The sequence below is a fragment of the Petromyzon marinus genome, unplaced genomic scaffold, assembly GCF_048934315.1.
Source record: "Petromyzon marinus isolate PM22_M1 ecotype Great Lakes invasive population unplaced genomic scaffold, UKy_Petmar_22M1.pri1.0 PM_G_Scaffold_19, whole genome shotgun sequence".
NCBI lineage: Eukaryota > Metazoa > Chordata > Hyperoartia > Petromyzontiformes > Petromyzontidae > Petromyzon > Petromyzon marinus.
The window spans coordinates 845,354-859,955 of NW_027422750.1; the positions used below are offsets into that span (position 1 = coordinate 845,354).

At 45.6% G+C, this 14,602-nt stretch overlaps 1 protein-coding gene across 1 annotated transcript; it reads right to left on the minus strand.

Moving 5' to 3' along the window:
* Positions 1–626: 626 nt before the first annotated feature.
* Positions 627–11,170, minus strand: LOC142912091 (heterogeneous nuclear ribonucleoprotein L-like). Its single transcript, XM_076060399.1, has 11 exons — positions 11,079–11,170; positions 10,612–10,697; positions 10,384–10,480; positions 8,875–8,944; positions 5,545–5,631; positions 4,801–5,057; positions 4,324–4,445; positions 3,444–3,645; positions 2,775–2,832; positions 1,829–1,924; positions 627–1,372 (listed from the first exon to the last, which is right to left on the minus strand). The coding sequence occupies exons 5-11, from the start codon at positions 5,618–5,620 to the stop codon at positions 1,317–1,319; spliced, it is 867 nt and encodes a 288-aa protein (XP_075916514.1). The 5' UTR covers positions 5,621–5,631; positions 8,875–8,944; positions 10,384–10,480; positions 10,612–10,697; positions 11,079–11,170; the 3' UTR covers positions 627–1,316.
* Between the last annotated feature and the right edge of the window lie 3,432 nt (positions 11,171–14,602).

Below are 14,602 nucleotides of genomic sequence, written 5' to 3' on the forward strand. Positions count from 1 at the left end.
TCATTCACTCACCTAGCCACCCACACACTCAGTCACTCACTCACCTAGCCACCCACACACTCAGTCACTCACTCACCTAGCCACCCACACACTCAAGTCACTCATTCACTCACTCACCTAGCCACCCACACACACTCATTAACACACTCACCTAGCCACCCACACACTCAGTCACTCATTCACTCAGTCACTCACTTAGCCACCCACACACTCATTCACTCAGTCACTCACCTAGCCACCCACAGACACAGTCACTCATTCACTCAGTGACTCATCTAGCCACCCACACACTCACTCATTCACTCAGTCACTCACTTAGCCACCCACACAGACACTTAGTCACTCATTCAGTCACTCACCTAGCCACCCACAGTCACTCACCTAGCCACCCACACAGTCACTCATTCACGCAGTCACTCACCTAGCCACCCACACATTCACTCACTCATTCACTCAGTCACTCACCTAGCCACCCACACACTCATTCACTCACCTAGCCACCCACACACTCAGTCACTCAGTCACTCACCTAGCCACCCACACACTCAGTCACTCACCTACCCTATGCCCAACTTCCTTCATGTCTCCACGCTCATGTTCAATCGATTCCAGTTCGATGTCAAACATGCATCTCTCCATACTTTTATTTTCAAACACTGTTCTATTTTCTCTTGGGGTTTATATTTGCAAGCGTATTAACCTGCTAAATACACGCACTGTACAGAATGGCAACCCATGTTTTTCAATGGGATTGTCAATGAGTCGGGGTATATTTTTACCAGCCCCCCCCCAAAAGGGTCTCTTTGGCATTTATTTCAGAGCTCTCCGTTATGAAATTAAATGGGCAATATTAGTGCCATGGGCTACAGCAAGAAAGGAGCATCACTCGTGGTGGGAGCAAAAACTTTGGCTATGAGCAAGTTGAGAACCCCCCCAAATTGTAAATTAATTGGAGCCGCTAAAGTTACGGCACCCGAGGACTGCCAAGTGAAATCTGGTTTGGGGCTCATGGACAAAATGGCAATGCACACGGCAGACAAACTCGGCAGGTTAAGGAGACTAACCATAATTATTTTAATTTCAACATTCTTCATTTCCACTGCGACCTTTAAAATCTTTCGGTGCAGTCAATATAGAAATCTAAATTAATCCTCCAAAAAATGACAACTAAAATGTAAACGCGTCAAATTGCACTTTCGACCTATACCCACGGTTAACTTTCAACAAGAGTGATGGGACATTCACAAATAATACACAAAGTGACAATGATGTTGACACCGACGTTCAATACGGCATGAAACATGTTGAGTTGTCTTCTATGAAGGCTGGGCAGTGGAGAAGCACAGTTTGAGGGTGTAGAAGTATGGAACATCTGAGAAAATAAAAACAGGGGAGCCACATGACGTCTTCACTGGAGCACACAAAAACTTAAAACAATGAAGCGATTCTTAGGAGGGTCTTTGTCGATGTCGACAAACTCGTTCAGGGAGCTAAGATAATGTTGAGTTGTGATAAGTGAAAGTGCTTGGCTATGTCAACTTTCAATTCCATTCTGTATATGCAAACAACAACGAAATCCAAATCGCCCATAAATAACAACCTGTTAATATATAATACAACAATCTACAACTGCTTTCACTTCCTGCAATTTCACCCAAGGCTGCTAGGCAGCCAGTGTACACAGATGGTGCTATGGTAATAACAAGCGCCCCCCCCCAAATCTGAACATTAGGTGCTCAACAGAGCGTACGACCAAAGATTTGCCAATAATGCAGCACCGCTTCAATGTCATCGCACCAACACAAATGGCCAACACCCCACAACTTACTTGCGTTCTTCAGGGGGTGATGGTTAATGCACGCCAGAGCCTCCATGGCATCGTTCTTGGTCTCCCACTCCGTCAGGCCGGACACGCTCCTATCGGCTGGACACGTGGACGGACCATTGCTCATGGAGTCATTTGGGTCGTGTAAAACGCAACACCCTTCACCATTTTGATTTAAAGCTTTCGTGACTGCAGGGATTCATATTCTTGGTTCTTTCGGTAAAGTCACCACCACGTAGAAGGGAAACAATAAAATAATAAAAATATAAAACAATAAAATTCTCACGACGTTTCGACTGCAACACAAGCAATCATCATCAGGTGTGAAAACCACAGCAAGAAAATTTGAAAAAAGTGGCGGTTATTTTTAACGTTAGCACCACGGAGAGCGATTTGGCAGTTGTTCAGATGGACGAGTTCATCTATGTTCTGAAAAGAGGAGGGGGGAGACGAAAATAATGGATGCGGTCTGAAAGCCACCGTAAGCGTGAACAATCAATTAAGACCCGAAATGGTTTATCAAATCCTTCCAATGATTGCTAAGCCAGAATCCATCTTCTCGGTTGAAATTGTCTGTGTTTGTATATATTTATTATTTTGTTGTTTCCCTTCTACGTGACTTTACCTAAAGAACCAAGAATATGAAACCCTTTGCCGTGTTTAAAGGGTGGTGTCAGTCGTCGGTGAATTTCTGCAGCAGGAAGGCTTCAGTCCGATGCCTTGGCTACGCTAACACGCTTCAGTCAGCTTGGGCGCGAGTGAATAGCAAGGATTGCTCTCGGGAGAGAATTTCTCACAGGGTTTCTTGAGCATGGCCTCATAGCACACGTTGCAGATCATCTGGTGTCGTGCTGTAAATCAAGCGACGATTGCATGGAGAATACAGTACACGATTTATTCTGTGCCATGACACGTAAGATAAATAATAAACATACTTTGCGGGACTTACTTTTTCCAGAAAACACTTTGAAAGAGCGGGGCTTCGCAATCGACATTTCGTCGCACAGCTGCGGGGACAGAACGGGCGGCGTTCACGTTATAGTTGGTAACAGTTAACGTGCACCGGTAAAGCATTCGGGAGATGTCATTTTAATTGCAGGCACAAATCCCGTTGTCCATTTTTAAATTTACATTCGCCAGCTTTGGAGCAGTCTTTTAAAGTGCTCAGATTATTGTGAACACCAAGCATAGACTCAGGGGGAATGCAACCATTTGCAGAAACAATGTCCAAAGACTGAAATGTAAACCTTTCGAATACGAATGAATATGAATCGTAATGTATTAAACAGGACAAATTAACGCGAGGTGTTGTCTAGTCTGTAACAAAAAAGTCCCTTTGGAACATCGACTGCATTATTTATACATCTTATGTTTTAACCGCTGAAAGGAAACTACATTACACCATTTTACATTTGTCCCGTCACAGGAAACGTGTCATTGGCCACCACAAACTCCACAACATCAATAGGCTCATCTTAAAAACCCACGATTGTTTCACGTGCAAACTTTGGACTTGAATATTTATAAAAGCTTCACCTGGGAAAACTTTTAAAGAAACCGAACGCGCTCCCCTTCTGCGCTGCTGGCAGTAGGCTGAAGGGGCGGCGGGGGCACGGACCTGCGCGAACATCTCGGCCGTGATGTCCGTGGGCGCGTTGAAGAAGTGCAGCACCACGGTGGGACGCTGGTTGCGGTTCTTCGCCGCCTTCTCGCTGTTGGCGTAGCGGTGGTTGTGAGAACCTGCGTAGTCCCTGTAGCTGTCGGTGCCGTCCGGCAGCTCGAACGCCTGGCCCGGCACAATCGACCGCTGCCTCGACACGCTGCCAAGACGAGGGCGGAAGGGAGGGAATAGCGCGAAGAAACTGTTTTTAGTTTTTATTTTATCACGTTCCAAATTTCACGTGCTCTTTGGTTCGATTCGGTAAAGTCTCGTGGGTAAAAAATAAAATAACAAAAAATCACGACGTTTCGGCCACAACACAAGTGGCCTTCATCAGGTGAAGGGACCGGACTGTCCAGAGGACAGCGTTGGAGTGAAGACAGCAAGCCCAGGTCGCGTCCTTTAAGCTTGTTGTCGCGGCATCTTTTGAGGAAGGTCAGCGTCTCGATGAGCTTTGACTTCTTGTCCCGTTGTCTGTTGAAAGCTCTAACAGATAGGTGAAAGCCCTCCCCGTAGAGCTTCAAATCTAGAATCCAAATTTCACGTTCGCTATTTCAATAAAGGCCCTCCCCGTAAAGCTTCAAATCTAGAATCCAAATTTCATGTTCGCCACTTCAATAAAGGCTCTGGACAGCAAGTCACCGGGGTCCTCGTGAGCTGTGACGAGTGTTTCGTTCACGGTATTCATCAGCTCTCTTTTTCACCGTCCTAAAATTTAGTCACTTGCACTAAATATTTACTAAAGTTGTCTTCTCTAAATGGAAAGCAGTATCCAATTACATTAACAGGATATGACGAGTTACATTTACCAATTTAACACGGGAACAAAAAGGCTCACCAGAGGTTGATTTTATTTCCAAAGATCTGAGACATATTGAAGTGAAAAACCGCCCTGTGCACGGCGTACTGATCTCCCATCTCGACCATGGCGGCTCCCGGCTTGCTCTTCAGGAACTTAACCTACAAAAATAACAACCCGTAAGATGGTTCAGCATCGTGCAATCTTGCACGAAAATATCTACAAGTTTCGTTGTAACGCATTGTTGAAATGTGAAGTGTTGGCCGAGGGGCCATTAGAAAACATGCACAAAGAACACTTCGCATTGGGTACATTTTTGTAAAGAAAATTACCAAATGTTTATGTTGTCAATCGGTGCACAAATTTGGTCGTGTGAATCTCCCACTTTATATAACACGATCAGCGCACGACGTGCACCACACGCGTGCGTACGCATTGCACCGCGGTTGAACCTTTGGAAGAAAAAAAACGGGGACTCATTTCAAAGCAGGTGCGCGCAACACCCAGCGAAGGCACCTTCTCCACGTCGCCGAAGAGGCAGAGGATGTTAAACACGCGGTCGCAGTTGAAGCGTTCGGCGTCCAAGTCGTACACAATGAGGACCTTGTTGTCGGCCTGCTGGTTCATCATGGCCTGCACGTGCTGGCCCTGGGTACCACCCTGGGGCCCAACCTGGTTGCCCATGCCTACTCCCATGCCCATTCCTCCCCCACCGCCCATGCCGTCGCCGCCAGATCCGTAGTCGACGCCCGGTGGTGGTGGCTGCTGGTGGCCTGTGACGCAAACACACAAGAGGGGGAAACGCATCGTGAACTAGCTGAAACTCTCTAAACTTCTCTGAAAAACAGATTTATGATAACCATCATCTTACACACGTGTGCCCTTTCCTATAAGGTCAGGTAACCCAGGAATCACCACTCTACTCCTTGGAGACACTGGAAAACATTGGTCCAGAAGACTCAGTTGCCTAGGGAATAGACTAAACTAGTTTTTATTTTAGGTTGAGGGCCACCAAGCTAGAGCTCTTATTCAGCATAGCTTGTTTTAAATACCCAATACATCTGATAGCTATTGGAAATATCGTCTCTTAAAACACAAAGCAACTCATACGTTGCAATTGTTAATTGCAAAAAAAGGTTTTTAGGATGCACCTTAACACTAATTCCAAATAAGAAATGTTCTCAACAGGCAGCAGGTTCTTTCAATCTGACAGCAAGCTGAAGGAAACCGAAATTATAGCATTCGCAACAAGGGGATTACCTCCACAGTCGCCACCACCGCAAGCGTGTGCTTTGGGATGGTCGCCAAGGAGAGACGTTTGCTTCGCTGGCATCATTGCATTGTCCTCTGAAAACAACAAAAAAACGATCACCAAATTCACCCACGGGAAACATAAGCGCTCATTGCTGCACAAAATAAGGACAATCCAAAAAATGCATTCTGCACCCAGAACATTCACATGACCAACACATTAAGAAATTCCGGGCACACTCCACACGGGGGCGCGCTGCGTCTGTCGATAAAAACAATTGGCGGTATTTTTTAAAATGCAGATTTCACACGGCGCAACATAAATAACGAGCACCATACAAAATACAGCGCGTAAAGAAACGCTCATCGCAAGAAGAAGAAAAAACAAAATTTATTCGAGGTGTACAGATGCACGCGACAAATTGTTCCGAGGTGCGGCGTCAGCGAGTGTCCGTGGTTGCCGCCTGCGATGCCCGCTCATTTCTTACCCAGTCTACGCTTCGACGGGAACACAAAGTTGCCCAGAGTCGGGCGGCGGCTGACGACCCATCGCGAGGAGGATGCAACAGAAAGGCCGGCGCCTTCTTTCCTGCGCCAACAGCAGTCACGCTTGGCACAAATGCACCCCCCCGCGTTGTCCGTGCCACCGCACCTCTCGCTCTCCGGCGACCCTTTTTGGTTTGGGGCTTAAAATTGGGACGCTTGAAGTGGGCGACGGGGCCTTACGAACCTTTAAAATGAAAAAGATCGCCGCTTATAAACCGATGCGAAATGCGTTGTGTCTGGCATCTGCAATGTCAAAATCCTCGTTTGCAAACAAAACTTTAGCAAGGCAGTCTAAACGTACGAGCGTGGAGGTAAATTCTCACCAACGGAGCGATTTTAAGCCCCAAACGCATCGGCACGCGTTCCGTTCGGCTTATTTCCAAGTCCCGTTCGCGGTGAATGCGGGCTTTCGTCGCTCCCGGCTTCTTCGCGGCGGTTCCGGTGCTTTGCCGGTCTGTCAGCGCCGTGTCCCCCGGTGCCTGCGGCTGGACGCAGGTTATCCGATGGCCTCTGCCAAGCGGCACGTGGCGGTTGCGGTGCAGCGGACGCGGCGTGCTGCGCCGAGTGCCGAGTGTTCCGTGACGTGGCGCTGCAGGCGTGGGGGGCGCGGGTCGGCCGTGCGTGTCACAGCGGTGGCGGCGTGTTGGTTGCATGGTCCCCGGTGCCTCCCAAGTGCCGACGAGGATGTCGCCAATGTCGCCGTTCGTGTCGTCGCCGTTCACGTCGGTGGCTGTTGGCTGCCGGGCGCTTGATTGCTCGTGTGTTGCTTGCAAATTGCCTCGTGTGCTTGTGTGCGGCAATGCTCGCAGATGCTCCTTGTAGCGTTGATGTTGGGAGTGAGGAAAATACTCTTCGAAGCGTTTACGGAAATTTGGCGATTAAATCAAACCGCACCGTGTCCCTGAAGCTCCCTTGATAAAGTGGCGAGACTTACCTCTTCGGAAACTAATATCTGTGCGTACACACAATGTACTCGGGACAAAGATACCATTTTCCTGTTCAGGCTCAATCGTACCAAATTAAAAGGGTTACTTTATAATAAGTGATATTTTCAATCGTAAATATCGGCTTTTCTGACATCCTCTAAGCTTCTCCGCTTAGTATCCAGACACCACATAATGCAGTCAAGGTTTCTCAACCCTACAAAATATAAAAACGCAACGTGCAATGTCCACCTCAAATATGCCAGTGAAAGTTGGCACCTACTTCTGATCCAACAGACACACACCCTGGTAAATCTAAATATAAAAGTAAAACCTTGGATTGCGAGTAACTTGGTCTGCAAGTGTTTTGCAAGACGAGCTAAAATTGAAAATAAATATTAACTTGATAAACGAGCGAGGTCTTGCAATACGAGCAGTGTACGTGTAGACACACTTTGTACTGCCGTGAGTCACGTGATCACACAACTGATAGACGAGTGCTTTGATGTACGAGCGCTTTGGATTACAAACACGTTCCCGGAACGAATTATGCTCGCAATGCAAGGTTTTACACTGTAGTGTAAAAATGCCCAGCCTTGATACACCCCGAACAACCGAGTACCCGCCTATGGGCCACATGCACTTGACGTTGGGAAAATCTTCAAAGCTGATCAAAATCTAAAACGCCACCAACTTAATGGCAATGTCTATCGCATGTCCAGTACCAGGGCAACAGCTTTAATGGTAACAAAAAAATTAATCCAATGGATTATTGAACACTCCAGCAGCCACATGCCTCCTTGTGAATCCTGTTCTTCACAACATTCACTTATACTGCCACATTGTTGTGAAGGGTAAACTAGAAAAACAAAGTACAAGGGCAGGAGTTTAAAACCAATCTGCCCAGAGTAAACTACGCAAGCTTAGCATGGGCTAAAAAAACACAAAGATTATTTAGTTATATGTTGCGCTAGCTGTTACTACCCGGCTTCGCCCGGGACTTGGATCCACCACGCCCGGCCGCCTTTGTCTCCCCAGTGGCGATGTTCACACACCACAGCAGTTACTCGTTTGAGGCTGAGTCGACCTAGGGGAGGCCCAGGACCGGTTAAAATAATCGTCACCGGTGGTGGCGGTGAGCGGGAATCGAACTTGGGTCGCCGGGTTCGTAGCGCAGCGTAGCGCTAACCGCTACACTACGGGTCACGTGACAGATTTGACGTCACAGCTCACTTGCCGTGCAAAAAATAAATGCATTATCGAGCTCCCCCCCCCCCCAAAAAACAAAAGTGTATTTGTGTAATGTTTGCACGGTGTACAGTCTGGAAAGTACCCACATGGCAAATTTCCAGTTTGTTGCATGTCGGGAAGTACGCTAAACATTTTGAACAGACACACATATTCACAACTTTGCCTTTTATATATATGGAGAAGATAGGTATAAACGAAAATAACCTTGACCAGCTCTACACAATTGCAGTGATTGCATGATTGATACAAAAGAGGGGAATGGCGTTTCAAATAACTTCCTGTGACAACGACCAAGTTCTGTAGATTGTAAACAGTACACCAATGTGCTTCAAGACAACCAAGTGTCTGCAGGTGTGACATTTTTCTGCAACCAAAATCTCAAGTGCAGAAGCTGCATTATCCTCTTGAGAACGCTCCAAACTTCCCCCTCTACTTGGCCACTGATCTTCAAGTATAACACGGCAAAGCCGGCCGCGTACAGAAAGTCAATGCCTGTTTCATCACGCCGTGCACACCCCCCAGCCCTTGCGTTAAAAACGTCACCCCCCACACACCCGAGGGCTCACCACCACCAGCTGTCGAGAGAGCGCGGCTCTGATATGCTCAATATTGGTCTTACCTTGCTTGAGGCCAGGGTTGGTGAAGTCCCAGGTATCAGAGTCATTTTTAAACACATTCAGACGCGTCGCCTGTAAAGAGGACACAGCAGGGGGAAAAGATAAACATTATTCGTGGCCAGCATATAGGGCATAGATGCTGGGAAAAAATTATATAACTTTAGAACCTTCTTTGGTTCTTTCGGTAAAGTCACCACGTAGAATGAGGATAAAATAATAAAATAAAACAATAAAATTCTCACGACGTTTCGGCCACAACACAAGTGGCCTTCTTCAGGTGAAAGGAACAAACCTGTCGTCCCGACCTTGTGTTGTGGCCGAAACGTCGTGATAATTTTATTGTTTTATTTTATTATTTTATTCTCATTCTACGTGGTGACTTTACCGAAAGAACCAAAGAAGATGAATCCTTGCAGTCACGAAAGCTTTAAATCGAAACTTTAGAACCATTTAAAATTTACAAGCATAATAATTATTAAGCGGTCATTACCCCCGAGACAATTACGGCACGCAACTTGCGGTAAAGCCGAGGTACTTAACGCAACCCTTAACCTCCTGGGAGATGAATGAATAAGAGCTGCCACACGTAGCAAGTCAACGATAAGCTAAACTTTCGCACCGTACGTAGCAAAAGCGTGCTTATCGGAGTTGTGGGAAAACAGTGGCCTTCTGCCACCAGTTTTTTTTTTAAGATCACGTGTTGATTATCCCTCTTCGTTGGAACAAGCTCCCTTCGTGTTTGCAGATAAAAATCGCTATCCCTCGGTGGCCTATTTAAATTCCAAACTTGTTTAATCGCACATAAGTTTGGCATGCTCTGCCTAACTCGGTATTATTTATTCGCAGTGTTCCTCGTGTACTGTAAAGCGTTAGCCTTGATCGTATACCTCAAAAATGTTGAAGTGCCATAACCCCGTTATGAAAATGATGCATTCGTTATTACTGTTCTGTAATTTTATTTCCTGCTAACAATGTAACATCTCCCCTCAGGTACTCTGCAGGTCTCGCAAAGCAGCCTATGGCTGAATGTTAATCACCCGTCACCAAATAAAATCGAATTGAAAACCAACTCTACCCTTCCCACTGGATGCGAATTTTACATTAACTGGCTCAGGGCACTGGCTCAGATGAGAACCACCCTCACACGGTAATATCAATTGGGAAAAGTTTGACTTTAGACAACGGCAAGGATGCCCGTCATGCACAATGGGTTGTTGTAGGTTGTGGGGCTGTGTGGTGGGCAGCTGTAAAATCCATTGGGTGCATTGTATTTCTATGCAGCCACAATATATGCTACACTCCTTTACCCCGCACACAAGTCAAATAACCCCCACAACAGGCATCGAGTGCAGAAGCCCTCATCTAGCAATGAATTGCCGTGTGTATTCAGCATTATTTGCTCACCAAAGTGGTCAATTCATAATATTAAATGAAATCTTTGGTCTGCGGGTGAAAAAACCCAGGTTGTGGTGCACACACTTGTGAATGTACAAAGTATCGGTTGTACTTGCCCTTGCATAGTCCACTATGAGAGTACAGCAGCCCGAATAGATGTCCGCTCCATTCAGAGATGAGTTCGCTCTCTCGGCGCTCTCAACCGAAACAAACGTGGCCAAAAATTAAGGAAAACACGACCATTTCATTTTAAAAACAATACATTTAGCATCTCCAAAATAACACGTAAAATTACGTGAATGGCGGACATATCGTTACGGTTATGCATCTCGTTGAAAGGATATTCCACAAAGGCCTGCAGGCCATTCTTCCTGAAGATAACAATGCGTTGCAGAGGCCCAAATGGTTTGCAAATGTTGTAAAGCACATCCTGCAGGACCACATGGAGCACACAAACGCAGCGAGGTGATTTTGCACGCATTACCAAGTAAATTTGAAAAGCTTTTTTTCCAGTGAATTTTTAAGATCGAGCCATACAGGACATCAACGCTTTCCAAAATCAACATTAGGTCTATATATTGTTTTTTATTCAATGCCATTGGTAGACTTCAAAGCACAAACAAAAAACACGACTTCAATTGCCTCAAATGAACCAAAGGATCAATGTAATTTCCTTAGCAAAGCCATTCACTGTAATCCAAAACGGACATAATTTCACTCGTATAAATGAAACATGCGCGTGTGTGCGTGGCACACCCGACAAACTATTCACACATTAATGTCCAGCTGCTGTAAGTGTAACAATGCCCACCGTGGTGATGGGGTAGATGGGGTTGAGAATGGTGAAGAGCAGGATGTGGTTGCTGTTGCCGTTGTCCCCCGGGACGCCAGGGCGCCAAAGCTTCTAGCTGGTAGAGAAGTTAAAGTAGGCCGGCTGCCCGCACACGTAGACGGAGCCCTTGGACGAGTAGTCGACGCAGCTGCGGGAGCTCTCCGGGTCTTCAAACTCCACCAGCGCCTGCCGCGTCTTGGGTATCATCACCACGTAGCTGCACGGAGGGAGCGATTCAAACGAGTGCCGTTATTCAAAGATGTGGCCGACTTTAAAACGCATGCCTGTTGTTGTTAATGTTAAACACGAGGTTGGTCTGCTCCAAGTCACCTCATTTGATCTCAAGAAATGTTTCAATGCATGCAACGGAGTGGAGACTGGTTGGATGCAGGTTAGATGCCACGTCCCATTTCAGTTTGGCAGTGTAGTACGTTGGAATTGAATGTACTGTAAGAATATAATTATATTTAAAATACATCTTGAGGGTAATGTAGTCTTCTTCTGTCGATGTATCACCTGACAAACGAAGCCTCTTCAAACGTACATAAACAAGGTACGTGTGTGCACCATTTCAATACGAGATATTAATTTTTAACACGGTTACTAATCACAGTTGAACGTGTGCCGCTTTTGTCAGACGGCACAACAAAAGCAGCAGCGGCACTTTAATTCGGAGGGAATTCGTGACTTGGGGAAATTGAAAATCAAACGGTTTTTGTTTCCATTTAAAGCTTTCGTGACTGCAAGGATTCATCTTCTTTGGTTCTTTCGGTATAGTCGCGTAGAATGAGAATAAAATAATAAATTAATAATAAAAAACACAATAAAATTCTCACGACGTTTCGGCCACAACACAAGTCGCCTTCATCAGGTGAAGGGACGAGACTGTCCCATTTCAGTTTGGCAGTCTCGTCCCTTCACCTGATGAAGGCCACTTGTGTTGTGGCCCGAAACGTCGTGAGAATTTTATCGTGTTATTTTTATTAATTTATTATTTTATTCTCATTCTACGCGGTGGTGACTTTACCGAAAGAACCCCAAAGAAGATGAAGTGGTTTTTGGTTGGTCACTTCAGGCTGGCAAGGCCCCGAGTAAGCCACGCACGGCGTCGCCGATCACGCCGTGACGTGGGCAACGCCGCGCCCTCTCGTCCACCGCCACACGCGGCCACGACTTTTTATTTACGGAAGTGGTTCTTGAGCTTTAACCTGCAGCCTTGCCACCCCCCCTTTGGTTCTCAATATTTTTTTTAAAACGTACAATGTTTATTAATTTAGAGGTTTGATGGAACAAAGTAGCGGTGCGTACGTGCCCGTGCTCAATGTGTTTCGATGGATTTACCTTGTTAAAAAATAATCTGGCACGTCTTGCACCCCCAGAAAGGGCATCTCCCACCCCGTGCTTAAGAACCATCGAGTATTTTTGTGTTATGCAATTTCTTGAGTTATTGAACCGAAAATCGGTAATACTCGAATTTCCAAGGTCTACGTTCACTCCACGTCCGCAAACACCACCACCACAACAATAATAACAATAATAACAACACAAATAACAATAATAACTATAATAACAACAATAATCTTTGTTTTTTTTTCGGTAAAGTCACGTATAAATAAGAATTAATAAAATTACATAATAGCGTACGACGTTTCGGTTGCAACACAAGCAGCCATCATCAGGTACAGAAGAGCTAAATTTAAGAGAGAGGGGAAACACATAACCCCAGATGTATATACAGACACCCAAGTAGGGGGGAACTAACACCGACACAATAGGGGACATAGAGAGAGAAGCATACCAAACAGACAAGAGTTTAGCAGAATTTGGAAACCAAATAAAGCAACATAGACGGTCGGTCAAAACACAATTAACGCAAAGCCTGGTTGATTACGTTATTTCAAAGATTGCTAAATTGCAAGTTAAGTATGAAATTTAAGATACAGACGGCACACACACACATAGACATTCAAGTACAGCAGACCAGCACAGGTACAAGCACACAGTGAAGTCGCCTTAAATAGGCAGAGAAGGCAAGGCTGAGAGACAATGGGACATATTAGCATGAGAAGGCAAGGCTGAGAGACAATGGGACATTTTAGCATGAGAAGGCAAGGCTGAGAGACAATGGGACATTTTAGCATGAGGTATGCATAGAGCAAAGTGGAGCACGGCAGCAAACATTCGGAAGCACCAAGACCGACACACAGGCAGAGACAGCACAGAGAAACAAATCCAAGCACAGACACAAAGGCAGATACACAAGCAGAGACAACACAAGACAACACAAAGACAGACACAAAGATACAGACCTTATACCTCCCCGTAGAGGCGGTTTAAACTTGGTTCAAAGCTTTCGTGACTGCAGGAATTAATCTTTGGTGTTTTCGGTAAACAACAATAATAATACAGCTTTCTTCCCCATGCGGGCAACGGTCACCACCGACTGGTCACCTGACTAGGCCAAAGTACCGCACGGCCTCCACGAGGTCCGACTCGAGGGCTGTGTCCGAGAGTCCCCGCACGTGAACCACAGCCGACGGTGGGGGCTTGTGTGGGTCCTCAAACGTGTCCTGTGCACGTCGGCAAGGAAGCAAACTCAACACGACTATTGTGCAAAGCTGTTGTTTCCTCCTATACCGAGAAGACAGTTTTCAGTTTCATTTATTTGGTATAGCCCTGTGAGCCATTTGGCTCTTGAATCGGGTGCAACCGCAACAAACAAAAACATGAACAATAAAAACATCTTAAAGTGACTTTGTGTGACTGTGCAAACAAAAAATCCAGGAAAAAACAGCAAAATAATCCTTGAAATAGCACCGTACACCAACGCTGTGTGCAAAAATCCCAGTGGGATGCAAGTCAAACAACAACAACAACCACAAGACAACTAAGATTAAAGCCATCAGTCTAACTCCGTACTACAACAAAACAATCATGGCCAAACCATAAAACTTTTTCAAAATCACCAAAATAAAGCCAAGGCTAACATCGCCGGCAAGTGATATCGGAGCAGATGCAGACACTTGCATTAAAGGGCTTTTTAAATCTGCATCCGTTTGGCAAAAAATGGCCATAGCTCAGTGCCATCATTTCAGTAATCGCTAAGAACGTTCGCGAGTTTAACTTTAAATCTAAACGGCCCTCGAGTTACAAACTCTGGAACTCGCATCCCCCACCGCCAGGTGCGCTTTTGTAGACGCTGTAAAGTTTATTCCGCAAAGTTTTTAATCACATTGGGGAGGGTCGAAGAGCTACCCCACGACGCTATCGCGTGGGACATTTAACATATCGGTATTTTAACTTAATTAGTATTTTAACTTTTGATTTAAAGCTTTCGTGACTGCAGGGATTAATATTCTTGGTTCTTCCGGAAAAGTCACCACGTAGAAGGGAAACAATAAAATAATAAAAATATAAAACAATACAATTCTCACGACGTTTTGACTGCAACACAAGAAGCAATCATCATCAGGTGTGAAAACCACAGCAAGAAAATTTGAATA